Here is a 16,957-nt window from a genome sequence, read left to right on the forward strand (position 1 = left end):
GATTTTTGAAGTCCAAGAAAATTATCTGTTATAACGTTAGACTTTTGTTAATTTTACAAAGCCTTAGTTTTTGGCAGTAGACCACGTAACTAAAAATGATTCCAATCTTCGCTATAGAGAAAACAATTGCAGCATAAAGTTTTGAAATCGTGCATTGTTCCAGAGACAATCAAACAACAGCAAGATTCATATCTTATATTTCAACTGACAGTCGATTTTTTTTTAATCAATGAATATAATGACATTCATTTATAAATTTCATGAAAGTCATTTTACTCAAATTTCTTGTTTTAGAAGTATAATAATTATACGTACGAATAAATGTAAACTGAGATGTGAGAAGTTAATTAGAATTATTGATAAACTTTCTATTTTCAATAAGCGTTGGACAAATTGCCCATTTGTTTTTTTTTTTCTTCTTAAATTATCAGATGGTTATAGCAATAATTTACACTGTTAAACTCTCCATGGCGCTTGTTTCAATGGACGTGTATAAACATGAATTTTAAAGTGCCAGCCATTATTGGAAAAAGCAAAGACAGGTGTTTCGCGTTTCGATAAGTATACACCGTGAGGTGTATTGAACTGTGAGATAAACAACGGAGGGTTTTAGCTTCAGAGCTCCCTCCCTAAGGAAAAGTGCAGGAGTGGTCAGTTTAACCCAGGAAAGGTCTGCCCTGTCACCGGGGACTCCATGTCAGCAGACGACCGACTTGAAAGGGTCATACAGGTGACATGTTTTATCGATATTTTTGTCTCGACAATGTGTTCTAGATGAGGAACACGTCAATGCTAAAAATCGTCGAAAATTCAGCTTTCGTTTTATATTTATTTCAAGTTCTGCATGTTTCATTTCGCATTTTCATTGTATTTTGTTTATTAGAGTCAAAATTTCATAAGATTTAAATGCCTCCTTCCTCTGTCTTCATAAGTGCAAATACAGTAATCATCATGGTGTGCTGCTGTTTGTTCAGATATTTCAAAAAAAGTTTCATTCGTGACACGATTGTCTATGTAGTTATTGTTATATAGCATATTGCTTATTATGATTCTAGCTATTGCATAATACTATTAATCTGTTTATGAGATAACAGGGTAGAACATCGTTTTTGACAGGTGCGCGCTGCAAATGTTAGGGACGCCGTTACTGTAGTAACTTTTTTCATAGCTGCGGGACTGTTACCTCGGTCCAAGAGTCCATCTTTTACCATCATTTGATTACTTCCGGTTCTAAAGTTAATGAAGTTTTGCAAAAAAAAAAAATTTAGCTGAAAGTGCTCGGAATGAGCCATTTGAAGTACCGCAGAAATTCTCCACCTGTTAAAGATTTATTTGGATCTTCGTCCTTTGAATCTGATGACTCCATGGCGGGATATTCGCTTCTGCACTGGACGCAGGAAGAATTCAGTTTCAATGCACGGTTTTCACCATGTTATCTGAAACTTTTTAGTCAGAATAGTCAAAATATCGACAGAAAAATATATGCAAATATGATTTTGCTACAAATGAACAAATAGTTATAGTTTAATTTATACGTAAACCTTGCGTTTTCATTAGCTTTTACATGAACAGGTAGATCTCTTGATTTAGCTATATATATCTTTAATTAGCTATTAGAATAGCTTTATTAAGCTACATGTATGCATTTTTCTCAAAAAATATTTTTTTCTAAGAATAAGACAAAAGTCGCTAATATTCAGATTTTCATCTATGAGTGGAATTAGAAGCTGGGTTCGATCGCTGATGCCCAGTAATAGATAAGAGATAAGATAAGATAAGATATGTTTTATTACTAATTCAGTGCCCAAATGAGCATAAAGAGTATAAACTTACAAGAGAAAGGCCTAATATATAGCTGACGGAAAAAGGAAAAACAAAACAAAAGATTTAGACATACATGAACCTATACAAACATGTACATAAAATAGACATATGACTCTTCAATGTATATATACATATGTATATAAGAGCACCTGACTATCAACTACCAAAATGCAACCAAAATCAAAGTTTTAACACAGCAGTATTTGAAAATCTTTAAGTAAAAGATGCATTTACATTGTTTAGATAATTGTATTCCACCCTGTGTGCAATCAGGCATGGAAAAGTAAGATTGCTTCACATTGTACTAAATTATAACCGATCAAATTATCTTTTTGACGAGAAATGACCTCTGTAATAATATCATCTAAGAAGTAACTGTATGTTACTACATAGCTCTGAAAACTTTTAGCACTGTGAGTACAAATTTTCTAAAGGAGAAGCAGTTTGATGGGCAATTTTTACATGTATCGTTTTCAAATGGGTTCAAGGTAATAAATACTAGCTATCATTGCTCCATGGTGCATCTTTGTACATGCTGAAAGAATAGTATGTTTAAGAAAAAAAGTGTGATAAGATAGCTAAATCAAGCTATTTTGGGTAACTAAGCCAAGCTACTTGTATATATATAGATAATTCAAGCAATATAGTGAAGTCGAGAGATTGTGTTGGACCTGTTGAGGATTATATATTGAATGCAGAGATATCAATACTGCATACATGAAATGCCCCTGTTGGAAGTTATAAACTTGAAAATTCTATCCTATGACTCTACTCATACAGCATGTGTTGTGTATACATTGATTTATCCTATTGCTTAGAATGAATTAAAATTTCCAAATTTTCAGTCTAAGTCATTTGCTCACATATTTACTCAAATCGCAAAGCATAATATTCATTCTGAGTTACCACAAAGATTGTTGAGCTTTGTTTATTTATCAGATGGGACTCATTTCCTATGCAAATATAACACAGTAAACCCCGTTAGTGTTTAGGTAAGGACCACAAAGGTCTTAACTTTTATTCATCTAAATGGAAAACAAATTTTATGGTTGAGCAACATTGCTTTCTTTAAAGTGATAATAAACTATTGAAGTCTGTGTGGTAATAATTATGTATTGATCTGTTTGTGCAAAATAAAGTCAGATCTATTGTAAAGGACATCAGAAAGCTGACTTTGCAAAGTTTCAACTGATGCTAGAGTGTTAGCCTACATTGATGTATTCAAATTTAGAAATATATACATAGGCATGCAAGTAACAGGAAGTTAAGTAATATGGCAACCATTAGCAAATGTATTGAAGTCAAAATTACTCTGTGTGAACATTCTTGTGTGCCAGTTATCAAATGTATTTCTCAATAGAATTTGTTATATAAAACTTTTAGGCACTAGTAAATTAAGCAAAAAAAATCTTTTGACAGAAATTTGTACCCTTGGTATGGGTAATTTCAAATATATTTTGAGTAAAGTTTGAAGTGATTGCTGCAGATAAGTGTTTCTAGAAATATCACTCTTTCAGTTTGTTTTCTTTAGCATTCTGCATATGTATTTGCAAGTGAAAGGTATAAAAGAAACCTATAATGATCAGAAAAACTGGAACTGCTTAGTCCTTAGTGTTTGAACAGCTTCGCAAGACAACATATTGGCTACAAATGATACTTGACAGATTTATTTGTTAAGATTAATGTCAGGGGAGAGAGTAGTAGCTAGCAATATTTGTTAAGCAAACAAAATGAATGAACACTGTAGGTATTGTCAATATCAATGCTTCCATTTTAAAATCCAGTTCAATAATAAAGTTTCCCCCATTTCCAATCAATATTCTTTTGTATTTGGTTTATTCACATTAAAAATAATGATGATGATAAAATTTCTTTGCATTCTACATAGATTGAATAATAGATGGAGTTAAGTCTTTGAACAGTCACATTTACTGTGATGGGTTGAACATCCCAGATAATAAACTGCTGGGTGTGCAGTATCATTTATCAGAATCGCACAATCTATTTCTCTTCATTAATCATTTATGCTTTTTGTAAAATCCAATGAAAAGGTGAATAGTAGTGAAGTAAATTGAAGTAGAATAGTCAAGATAATAGTGTATTTTTCTAATTGATGCATGCTTTACACCATGTTGCATAGCAAAAATCTCATTAATGTTATTTACACACATTTATAATGCATTTATTATCATTCTAAATTCTTTTTTATGTTTGTCCTAATAATTTACACCTTTGATAAAGTGAAAGTAAGATGTGGCTTTCATGTATCTTTGTTGTTTCTGGTACATGTATTTCAAAAAGTTAAGAATAGTAGAATTCAAATAAAATTTTACCAATAAAACAAAATATTTAAAGTTCATGAAACAATTATTTATGAGGATGATGTATTAAAATAGAAATGCAGATGAATTTTATTTATAATTTTAAGCTACACTGTGAAGGCATGCAATTAGACCAATTCTGATCAGTTTATGGATGCAAGAATGAAATTCTTTTTTGATTGTATGAAATTAAATTAAATAGGTTGTAGTTTGAATAAAACGTGGCATGCAGTATTGAGTTTGCAGAGATATAGGATTTCTTATTGCCCTCCATTTGGAGTATTGCCTAAATTTATTAACTAACACTATATATATATATATAAACACTTAATTAAAATGAATTACATTTCATGTACTGAAATGGAAATTGTCATGCAGGAGTATTGATGTGTAGACTGTTTGAAATATAAATGCTTTTACTTAATTACAGAGATTAGAGGACTCTGTGCTCAGAGATCGTGAGGATTTGACCGTACTTGGCGAGGACAACCAACCATCAAAGCTCCCGGCCCGTGTCAGGGAGATCATCACCAAGCACCTGCCCGCCGAGGACCCAGATTATACCCCACCCAGGATGTCTACCACCCCCACCGTCTCACAGCTACAGGAGGAGAACAGGCTCCTTGCCGGGGAACTCAACCGAGTCGAGGACCTGCTGGCAGCAAGTCGCGCCGAGAGGGATGAGTTAGGAATCAAGTACAATGCCATCAGTGATAAGGTGAGTTTAGAGTTGTGTGTAGAGGTACAGGTTTAGTTTTAAGGTAAGTCAGTGTGCTGTGTGGATTTTTATAGTGTTGTCAGTATATCTGCTTTCTTTATACAAATGCTGTTTAATAGTTAGGTTATATTGAATTTGTTTTATTCAAAATTTTTATCATTCATTAACCTAGCTGTTACTACTTTGGTGGAATCCATGATAACGTTTGTAAGGTGTAAGTAAGTAAGTAAATATTTTATTATAGTGACATATGTGTATAGTCAACAAGTAAATACAATATGAACGTATATACATCACACCCGGCCCATTAGACCTATATGTCACTTTAATATATATACAGTATTACTATAATCATTTAAAGATAGCGCGCATGATGGACATTATATTAATTTGATTGATATAAATATTTTTGTCTTAGTGAAAAACATAAATTTAAAACTTGGCAGTTTGTAAGGAAAAGCACACATTTACAGAGCTGCCAACCCTTACAAATTTATAAGACTTACACTTTGAACATCTAAAATACCAGTAAACCTTATGATTTATTTATTTATACTTATTTCAGATTTCCTTTCTCTCCATCAAAATAAAATAGATTTCATGCAATTTACACAGGTAGAATTGCAACATTTATTACAAAACCCATCAATTCTCTGTTTAAAAAAAATCATATTTGAAGCAGCACTTGCTTACATTGTCATTTATAATTTCTATGCTAAAAAGGGATCTAAATTATTTTAAAATAAGAATTTTATATAAACAAAATTTCTGTCCTGGCCCCATTCCATATGACTGTACATTTTATGATGCTGGCAGCTCTGTAATTATGCAGACTTGCTGAGATAATTCAAATGTTGGTATTGAGGACAGTAAAATTATCATATTATATTCCTTTTACTGTTTGTGGAAAATGTTATGTCAGCACAATCTATTAAATTAGGCAAATGAATATCACAGTCCTTCTTTTTGTTTAAATAATGAAAGATCATAGCACTGCTAGACAAAAATGTATAGGGTAATTGTTCGATGTGAAGCTGCCATAAAGTCAGACATGCATCCCAATAAAGCATGTACAGGATCTATACACAGCATTTTATTTCATTTGAAAAAAAAATCACTTGAAAAAGCTTCCACATAGTCCGGTGTTTTGGTGAATATAGTTTGATGATAGCTATTTTGAAATACAATCACAATCAAAGAACATTACTGAGGAGTCTTTAACCTTTTTTTTCATTATTGATTTTAACCCACCATGATTTTTCATTATTGATTACCCAGTTCATAAAAGACTTTTAAAAATGCATATATGACAGATAATGCTCTTTTAATATGCTGTTACTGGAAGTGATCTCCATATCTTAATTATTAAAACTATTTACATTTAAAATAATGTTTTGTTGTAGTACTTCTTTTGAGAAAGAGGGTTTTCAGTGTATAATATTTATATTTATTGAAATTGTTTTTCTTAAAGGTACCGATAACAGCCTTTTTCAGTTGTTTTTCTTTTTTCAAAACAAATAAAATAGATCTTACAAAAAAACCATGAGGTTTCCTGCAGAGAATGGGTTCGTTGTCAACCCTAACCTTACTCGTACCCAGACAAACATACATGTATAAATAGACATGATAAATTGTGTTGAATTTTCTTAACAGATAATCTGCAATATAAACACAGTTGTGTATTTAACTTGGTCTGTCCTGACTCTATTGTTAACCAGGGCAGTGGGGTAAAACACATCTTCTACAGACAAATTGGCCTGTGTTGCCACAGTTCAAGTTTATCAAGTATTATTTCCCTCCTAAAAACAATGACTGCACTGTCGGCTTGGCAGGGGGGATCAGATTAACTGATTCACAGTTTTAAGTCCCTGAACAACAAATACATTAAAGTACATGCTATCCTTGGAATTTCTTCGAAAATTCTAGGGTTATTGGGAAATTCATCCATGAAATATTGCTATAAAACTGATGAAGAACTATTTACATGAGTTATAGGCACCTCTCATTTTACAATGAGTTGAAGGGGACTTTCTTTTTTAAATTATTGATATTGTATACAAATTATTTAAAATTAGGATAAAGATGAATTAAATAACCTTGGTAAACAGGATATTTGAAGTTTACTTATTTTTTCCCTTGTCAAATGCATTTAATAAATGATCAAGATATGAGATTTTTATGCAACCAGGTAAAACTGTTAAAGCTCATGAATATAAGCTTATCAAATTTCAATATATATTGAACATTCGAAGTAATTAATGGCATATTTCATAATGAAATAGCTGATTGTGTCATAAAGTCACATGCAGGATAAAAAAAGTCTGTGAAGTTATATGTTCTCATGTTGATTTAGGTATGTTGGTTAATCATTCTTGAAACTAGAAACAGAACAGAAAAGTAATAGGGATCACTTCATAGTGACATTACTATTTGTTTTGATATATGATCTATCTGTTCTCCTTAATTTTGACAAAATTTACTGAATGCTTGCACTTTGTGGACCAAAGTTATTTCTCTAGCTTGATTTTAAGAACCAATACTGTGGCACTACAACATGTATTTGACCTCAGCTTGATTTTAAGGAGCTCTCTCATACTGTATTTGACATTTAGTAAAAAGGTTCCTTGTTCTTGTTCTAGAGGAGAACATGCTATTACTTGAACTCAGTAACATATACACTGAGTTATTTAAGGCATCATTTTTCCTATCTTGGCAAAGATTGAGGTACTTCTACGTACAATAAGTACTATTCCTATTATTTTTAAATCCTGCACAATTTAATTTTTGTCTTGACTGAATATGTGCATTCTGCTACCCTGCAAAATTCTTTGATCTTTTCTGTTCATTGCATTTTGTTTGAAGAAAATGAAATATTATTGCCAGTAATTAATTCTTGAAAATCTGGAGTACATGTATTTGGTATGCATTTATCGTATATGCTATATATCATTTAATAAATTGCAATATTCATTACTGGTATGCAGATAAATGGCAGTATGCAAGAAAAATCCTTTCAGATTTATCAACTGACAGTACAGAAATTTGAAAGAAAAAAAATCCAGAAAGTTATTTGTACAAAAATTTTAAATTAAACTTTTTAAAAAAACCAAATCACTTTTCCATCCTGTGGTAGAATTTATCTTGTATACACAATACACACAGTGAAATCAAGCAGAGACATGCAATACAAGATCGTGCTGATATTTATTTAAGTGGACAAGTGAATTGAATTTTACTTATTGCTGAAAATAAATCACAAGGAGTGGAGAAAATTCAAATTTCACAAATTCAGACTTATCTTAAAGGAAGGTAGAACTCGAGTAATGACACCCAAAGTGAAATGATTGAAATTTAAGGCTTGTTTAAGATCAAAGTAATAAATGGTTCCAAGGCTTTTAAAATTTGTAATCGCATATTTGAAGGTTCATGCCATAGGGTAATCCTCACATTTTAACTTATATGGATATTAATATGTAGATCCCTAGGGTTGGTGCATTTGAACTTGGTTTAATCAGGCCTAAAATGCTGTAAAATTTGTCATGATTGTGAATTTTAAACCCCCTATGTACATATTTTGAAGGATAATGCATCTGCTGTATACAATGTAGAAGATTTTTAACCTTTGAACATGATTAAAAAATAAAAATCTCAATTATTATTTTATTAGTTGAATCACTAAATAATTAGTGCTATTTTTATTACTTTGCCATTAGAGGATAGAGACATTTTCATAGTGTGACTGTCATGCAACATTCTATACAGTCTTTGTAAAAAATGATTATATTGATTGATTTGGAAAAATAATTCAGCTTCATCAAATGAAAAGCCTTTCATATACCTCAAACTTGTATGTCAATTTTTGCTGATTGTTACAAGTATTCTAGTATGTGCTTAATGTATTGAGATTACTTAACTTGACCAAATTTGGAAACACGTTCTGAGGAAAATTCTGATGGGTTCCAAACAGAGGCTAAATTTAATTCATGAATAGACCAATCTGATTGTAGAAAATGTAGAAATTAATGGTTTCTATTATTCAGCTGTTACTATTTGATTAAAAGGTACTTATTCCTTTCTTATACTCATTAATTAATCAAACAAGAATTATGTAAGACTAACTACTTTATTGTTTGATAGTGTCACCCAAGCATGGGGTGTTTGATTGTGAAAAGAAGTATAAGAAATTAATTTCCTATCCTTTCATGATTTTTATCGGTCGGAACAGAAAACTGCTTTTTCAATGCCAATTACTGTAGACAAATATTTCTTGTGTAAGTACTGATTGCATTTTTTGGAAGTTGAGCTATATACATTTTCCACAAATCTTTAAAATCTGGAAGTTTGGTAAACCAAATCTTACTAAAATAAATTTCTTTTATAAATGTCTTAATAATAAGGCTTTAAAGGTGAATGAATCTCTTCATACATAGCTGACCTCCTATTTTCTGAATACAATGTACTATGCTGAAAAACAATTATACACCCCTTTTATTTACACTCTTCCTTTTTATCATATTATCTGTTGTTATTGAGGCCAGAATCATATTCCTTGCCTATTTTTTTCATTTTTGAAAGATGTTCATGTATTAAAATCCAGTTCATTTCTTTTGTTAAACACCAACTGATTGCAGTTTTGGCTGAGATAAAGCTTATATTTATATATCGAGGAGTTGTTTCAAAATTTATTCCGTTTTTGGTTGTATGTTTAATGCCTTTGGTATGCAACCCGCAATAAGTTATGAAAGTTTCCACTTCTCAATTCATTGCTTGTGATATTTGAAAAAATAATTGCATATCAGGTCAATCAATATAAGACATTACTTGGTGTCGAAAAAATGAAGAATTAAGTCACATTTTTGGGCTAGATGTAATGCATAAGCTTTATATATAATGATATATCAAATTTCAGTTGGACAAATAGGTTCTTATGTCAAATATCAATTATGGACAAGAATGAATTTACGTGATGAAAAGAACTTTGGTCTGATACATACTATATTACTTTATATTATAGTTACAAAATTTAAAGTTAAACACATTGATTATGATATCTAGATCTTTGACCACTATCATTGCTCGGGAATTCTGGGTAATTTAGTGGACTAAAATCTGCTAAATTAGAGTTAAGGTTGTTCTCAGCTTTGATTATAATCAGGATTTCTATAAATTATGTAACTGTAGATTTTGATAACTATAAAGACGAGGACCAAATCAATTTAATCTCGCTGATTATCGACAATGATTCAATCTTAGTCTTATCTGCACTTCTAAAACTCTGCAAGGAATTAATATTCTTTTGTGTTTTTTCATTTAGAACTCAGACAGTCCTATCTTAGTTTACATCTATGAATTAAAGTGCTGATACTTTAAAATATGATTTACCCGTAAAACTATTCATTGAAACATACAGTCTAAGATCACTTCTTTGTATTTAGGTTAATGAGGTTAGAACCATGCATAACTTAAAGAATCTCATTTGAATGGAGTCTCTGTATTCAGTGTTCCTAAATTTAGTTTTTGCTGCACGTAGTTTTTCCTGAAATACATTAGAAATCTGAGTACAATTTACAGTGTACTGTATGCAGTAAGTTTTTTGTCCATTTTCATTACTTATTAAAAGACATTTCAAAATTGTAAGTAGAGCTCCATTTTTAGTTTGCTGATACATGTTATACAATGTAAGCATGTAATGAATTATCATACTACAGTTAATCACCAATTTAATTGAGAAACCTTTTCAACTTTTTCTTTATGAGGACTTTGACATATACATGTTATTGCAACAAGATTTATTATCAATTTCAGCCAGTGTTTAAACTGTTATTAAGTTGCATGCATTGTGCCATATTTGTTTCTTTGAAAGAAAATACATTAAGTTCTTTTTTTCCAACAGTTCCTTTCTACATGAAAGCTTTTTTGTTCAATGTTAGACTTTGATGTTTTGTGATGTATTAGTTTGAGGATTGAAATTTAGGCAAACAGGATTAAAATTTTCTGTTTGTACCTACATAATTTTTTACCATAATTTTTTTCCAAAACCCATTTATTTCAGAATGTTTATGTTGCTCATTTTGAATGAAAATATATGAGATTTTCATGTGTATATTAAACATAATACAGCTCATTTTGAATAACACATGCAGAAAAAGATTGGTATGGATTTGAATATGTGCAGTTAGATCCCTTAGCAGGTATTTATAGCAATTGACACATCTTTGTCCAGTATAACCACGGTAAATCAAATTACAGCCTGATGAACACTGTTTACTGCCTGTCCCTGAATATAATATAAATATTTTTCATTTTTGCAAGTGCGTTTTTGTTTACCTTTATAAAAAAAAAATAATTGGGGGCATTTAATATGTTCACACTTACTAAAGTCACAAGTCACCTTCAGAGTGACAGATAGAAAGGACAAGAAAAACAATAAAGTATTAAAGCCAGTAAATAATGTAAGACTTAAAAGGGAGTCGAATGATTGTCAGGTCTTATCTGCCTTTATCTCATAATTCATAGAATTTGGTGTCCCCTGGCACATTGAATATCTTGTTTTCTGAAGCTTTGTTCAAATTTAAATGTCATATTCCAGCACTATGGCTTGAAATTAATCGTCCATTTTTCATTTTCAATAAAATACAAAAGGATTAAGTTTTAGCACAAGGGTTTAGCCTTTTATATATTTATTTTGTGTATGCAATATTTAATAGCATACAGCTAACCACTGGCCAAAACAGAAAATGAAAATTAATCGTTACTTAAGCTTTTATTTCACCTGGAATGCTGAAAAACCTTTTAAATTTCAAACTTGATAAGACTATTGTTTAGTCGGCAGTCCTTACTAGGGTGCAAATTTAAATGACCATACCTAGCATGCAGATATCTACCAATAAATGAACTCAGCGGGAAATTCATAAAACATGTCCGTACAGAACTGCTGTGTGCACAGAAAGGTTACATGACATGAACACTCTGTGAGAGAAGACCTTAGCAGGCACATTCAGGTGAATATTTATTATATTATACTGCTTCAGTGGTTGTTAGCGATAAAGACAAGCCCTGAATAACAAAGGGAGATAACTTAGGGCATCCAATAAGGGATGCTCTCTTTATTGAATATGAGTTTAGTAAGACCTAAGGTTTTGCTATCTCTTTAAATTTGTTGGGGAAAATTTATTGCCTCTTCACAACCAATTTAAGGCTAGTTTTAAAGGGATAATGGACTATGCTCAGGTATTTTGTTTGTTTGCTGATTTTAATTGCGGCAATCATTTAACGTGTAAAACAGGACATAGTTTGTAGACTTTGGTGATTTGATTTGATGAGATTAGACAATCATGAGCAGTTTTTTTGCTATCATTTAATTTTAAGATATCATTTATTGATGTTTTGCAATATTATTCATAAAAATCAATCGCAAAAGTAATTAAGTTTAAGTCCTTTGTTGATTAAAATTATAAGGAGAGATTTAATATTTGCATTATTTAGAGTGTTTGTTAGAGTTTCAGAAACACTGTGTAATATATATGGTTTCTCGATGACATTGTTTCTTTATTTGTTCTTTTAAAACATTAAATTGCATAGCTTTTATAAAAAGTTCTTGTTTACTCTGAATTTCCTCCATTAAACAAACATAATGGTTTGATAGACAAGTCTGTATATATTTTGCAGACTTTGAGGTATGTAAATAAAAAGTAAGAGTTGTATCTAGGAAACCTTTACCATTACACAATCTATGTTCAGAAACAAATGGCATGTTTATAGAATTGTTGCAATTTCAGCTTTTAAATCAGCATTGATCAATGAGCCATATTGTCCATCTAGCTATATTAGTTTTGGCACTTCTTTTCATATAGAATATGAATTGGGTCAGATGTATAATGTGATAATGTTTCTAGAATAAGGCACATCTGTCAAAGTCTATGCTTATAAGTGTATTTACTGAATCATGAAAATTATGAATTGTTCATTTAGAGGAAATACAGTGGGGTACACTTATATGTAGGTTTAGATTAAACAATGCATTCAGTGGTTTGTGACAATGCTCATATATGTAAGAATGTCATGCAATGTCAATATAGAAAACATTTGATTTTGCAACAATAGCAAAATCGTTAAAAGCTTTGTTCATTGCTCATATTGTCATTAGATTTAAAAACTTTCTGCACCGGATTATAAGTACTCAAAATACTTATCAGACATTGTTCCAAAAGTGAAGGAAGGTAGAATAAATCTATGCATACATGTCAAAGTTCAAATTAATTATTTTCTTATGCATTGCAAAGCTTGCACAAGAGAAAGATTAATCCACACAACCATTTACTTAAATGGCATGGATAAAAACATTTAGAGAGTTACCCGTAATCTAATGATATCTATATTTGGAAATATTCATATAAAACCAAAGTTCTTTCAATCTTATTCATGTACTTTTCGATTGATATTAAGCAAGAGAAATTTCTTTCCATTGATTTCAAGAATTATGGAAGGGTTGCACAATTTAAAAAGGTTTCTCACTAAAGTTTTTACACTGTAAACCTGCTTTATCTGAATGTTCCTACAAGTCATACTGTCATAACAGTATTAACAGTGTTAACAGTATAGAACCGGAGTACTTTATAAGTAGTCGGGCATGCACAAGTACAGCAAATACACTGTTACATAACAGCACTCAACAGAGTGTATATTGGCAGAATTTAGGGGGGCTAAATCAAACAGATTAGGTGTGCAGTGTAAAGTTACTCAATGGCCCAGGTGTGATTTCCTGGTATACCTTTAAGCTGTCTGACTTGGTTACATTGGCAAATCCTATTAGTTCTTGTTCAACTGTGCCATGTAAGCAAGATTGGTAAGACTGAATACCTTCAGTTGGCTTTTCTGTAAAAATACTAATGAGAAGTATCTTTTGATGCAGATAGGGGTCTATGTTCTTTGATACAAATATCATGTCTGAAATGGAATGTCATCAGAAATGTATATTTCATTCATTCATGTACTCTAAGAACTATGTCATAAATCAGATGAGACTGGAAAGAATTTCTGAGTTTCTAAATACTGAGAATAAAGTAGATGGATTATTTTGGAATATGTACATTTTAAGCACTTGTTTGAGGACACTTTACTAAACCATCTTTCATCATACTTCAAAATGATATTCATCACACTTGAGAGGCTTAGTCCTGACTCAAAAACAGACTTAATCTACTTATATATCACAAATTGTCCAGAGAAAGTTATAAATTATAAGACTGTACAAGCTGTGTAGTTTAGAGTACAGGGACCTTTCCTACCCCCACCGACCAAAACCCCAGCATGTATTGAGATAAGGTCGAGGAAGTTTAGCTGTTTATATAGATGTGAAGAGCCTTGATAGATCTGAACAATCACTCTTTATTGAAGTATATATTGACATTTATAAGTCCAGTTCATGAAGCGATTACTCTAGTCAGTCCTGGTGGTCGGTTTTTGGAATGCGAGGGAACAGAATCATTTTTTATCTGTAGCGGGGTGTTAATTTGACTGGAATTGGTCAGTCCCTATAGAAATACTGTGTACTCTCTCCTCACTTATCTCACAATTTACCACTCTACCCTGAGATTTTATTGACTGTGGCCTAACATTATTGGAGAAGTTTGTATCTGTGTTGCCCCCCTTTCTCTGTTTGTGCTGGCCCTTTCTGTGTTTGACTTTGGTGATAGGGCCAATAATCAGAGGCTTGACAAAACTATTACATTTCCTGATAATAACTTCTGATAGAGACAGAAACCAGTCCAAGAGCATTAATGTACATACTGGTATTGGTACAAGTTCCGTACTTAGCATCCTAAAACTTCTTCATGCATGTCACATGTTTTATTGGTCAATGCAATTATAGACTTTATAATTATAATAAAGTACTTTATAATTATAGACATGAATGTATTGTGAACTCTTAATGCATGGTATTTTTTTTAGCTTTCATTGAACTTGAAGTATAATTTATAACAGTACCTTTTCCTTTATTGAAAAATAAGTAATAACTTAGTGGTTGTAAACAATTTTACTGCTGTGGTGTTTTCTGGTAAAACATATAGGACTAATTCAATGTCAAAACTAAGCCTTAAAATCTGGTCCCCTTCAAGGGAACATTGCCCCTACTTTACTGGGAAAGCATCCATTTTATCAATGAAGATAAGGTTGTGATTTTTCACATTTACCTAAGTTTAAATCAGATCTAAAATGCTGTTATCAGAAATCCCCTATTCTGTTAGCTCTATCCTCAATGATGACTTCTAGTGTTTGCATTTCAAAGGCTGAAGTAACCTATTGTTTTGAGTTGTATGATTTATGAAGCAATGCACTTTACCCTAATCTTTTACGAGACTATGCAAATCATTTGGAGCCTTTTAAGTTAAGCAATGGTAGATATAAATTTGTCTGGGCCCCAGATGGGAGTGTTTGCCAAATTATTCTTCTTGTTTGTGTCAGTCATTTCATTCATTTTGACCTGAATTTAAAATATGGACATTTAGTTCCTATTGATTATCAGAAAGCATTCTGGTGACAGGGATGTTAGATCTTGTTCAGAAAAGCACTTTACTGCTTAAGTTTAACTCCCCTGTCACTTAGTAAAATGACTCTCCCATAAACTTGTCACTTGAACATTATTTCCCAAAATTTCAGTCCATATCAGTTATTGATGTAATGTTTGTCATAATATTTCAAATTCTCTTTTTGAAATAAATCTACTATTAATTGCATTGTTTTGAAGAGGTAGGATTATATGTGCTTGACAGCTAGTTTCAAGTAAAATAATCTGCTTTTAACAAAGACATTTAATTTAATCCATTTCTACACTGAAGTTTTTGTTTGCCCTGCTGTTCTTACTCAGCAAAACTAAAAATAAGTTCAACAGCCACTACAAGTAATCACCTATGAATTTCAAACAGTCTAATTCATCAATATTATACTTATCAGTCTGTACTCTACTTTTTTTATGACAGGTATGTGTTTTCATCATTGCAAGAAAGAGTACATGCAGTTATCATTTCTGATATTGTAAGGTTATCTGTTCTAGGCATTAAAAAGGAAGAAAATATAAGTGCTACAATGGATCAATATTTTCAACTTGTTTTCCCTTTTCCATTGAAAAGAACTGTTTGACATTAAGGTGTTAAAGATTTATCTACTAGGGCTTAATTGTGATCAGTTTGATACACTGCAGATTAAAAATCAGAAGGATTTATGAAGGTAAAAATAAAAGCTAAGCAGTTCTTGCTGACTGGGGGGCAGTGTTATTTAGTATGCTATCAAAGGCTAACCCAATACGGTCTTTAAGGTGCCATATATTTCACCAATAAGTGTATTTAAACTTAAGACAATAGACACAAAACACGTCAACACTTATCAAAAAGATTTACAACCAAGTCCCCATGATTTCGTGACTTCTGAAAAATTTAATGCAGGGCCTATAGTAAGTCTCTGTTTTGTTTGTGGGACAGACTGTTTACTGACTGCACAGAAACTCAACTAGCTTTTGCAATATCTCTTGCTCTAGCAATTTCTTTTGTCAAGTTATTGAAGGGAGCTCACTCTAGATCTAATTGAAGGGAGATAATTTTAGATCCTGACTTGGGATTTACTTGAACTTTGTCTTTGAGCAGAACATCTATTTCAGAAGTTTATTAATACTTACCAACAAAGAATTCTTTTGTGGACATTGAAAACACATTTAAGTGAAATAAAATGATCATTTAAATTTTAAGAATAGAATCTCTTTGGATGGATTAATATTTCTTTGTTGACAATTTCACTTGATAACTGTGTTTGAGCCACAAAATCAATGGAATGACAGAGTTTTCTTTTACCTTTGTGTGGAGTATTGTGAATGGCTGCACCTGAGACTAAACTCCCGTGGATTATTTGACCTTCATTGCATGTTGGTTAACTTTCTTTAAACAAACCGTTTTTAGCTTAAACTCCGCACTTCTGATAAAATTTAGTTTAGTGGATTACTTGCTTAGAGAAAGGAAATAAGATAAGAACTGGACGTGTAAAGACTTAAACAGCTCAATGAGGTTCTGACAGATCTCTTTGTGTGCATTTATTTGTTTCCAAC

General features: G+C 31.5%; 1 protein-coding gene across 6 annotated transcripts in view; it reads left to right on the forward strand.

The window, feature by feature from the left end:
• Window positions 1-16,957, forward strand: part of LOC134280298 (rootletin-like) — a 52,599-nt gene that overhangs the window by 7,476 nt on the left and 28,166 nt on the right. For 3 of the 6 annotated variants that reach the window (XM_062762700.1, XM_062762701.1, XM_062762702.1), the window contains exon 2: window positions 4,576-4,863. In XM_062762700.1, the coding sequence (XP_062618684.1) occupies window positions 4,576-4,863 (288 nt within the window). Of the gene's footprint in view, window positions 1-508; window positions 731-4,575; window positions 4,864-10,433; window positions 10,448-11,791; window positions 11,865-16,957 lie in introns of those variants that run through there. The other 3 variants (XM_062762703.1, XM_062762704.1, XM_062762705.1) reach the window with 3 other exon arrangements.

Source organism: Saccostrea cucullata, unplaced genomic scaffold, assembly GCF_032062105.1.
Source record: "Saccostrea cucullata isolate Sc308-1 unplaced genomic scaffold, CSIRO_AGI_Scuc_v1 ctg216, whole genome shotgun sequence".
Lineage (NCBI taxonomy): Eukaryota > Metazoa > Mollusca > Bivalvia > Ostreida > Ostreidae > Saccostrea > Saccostrea cuccullata.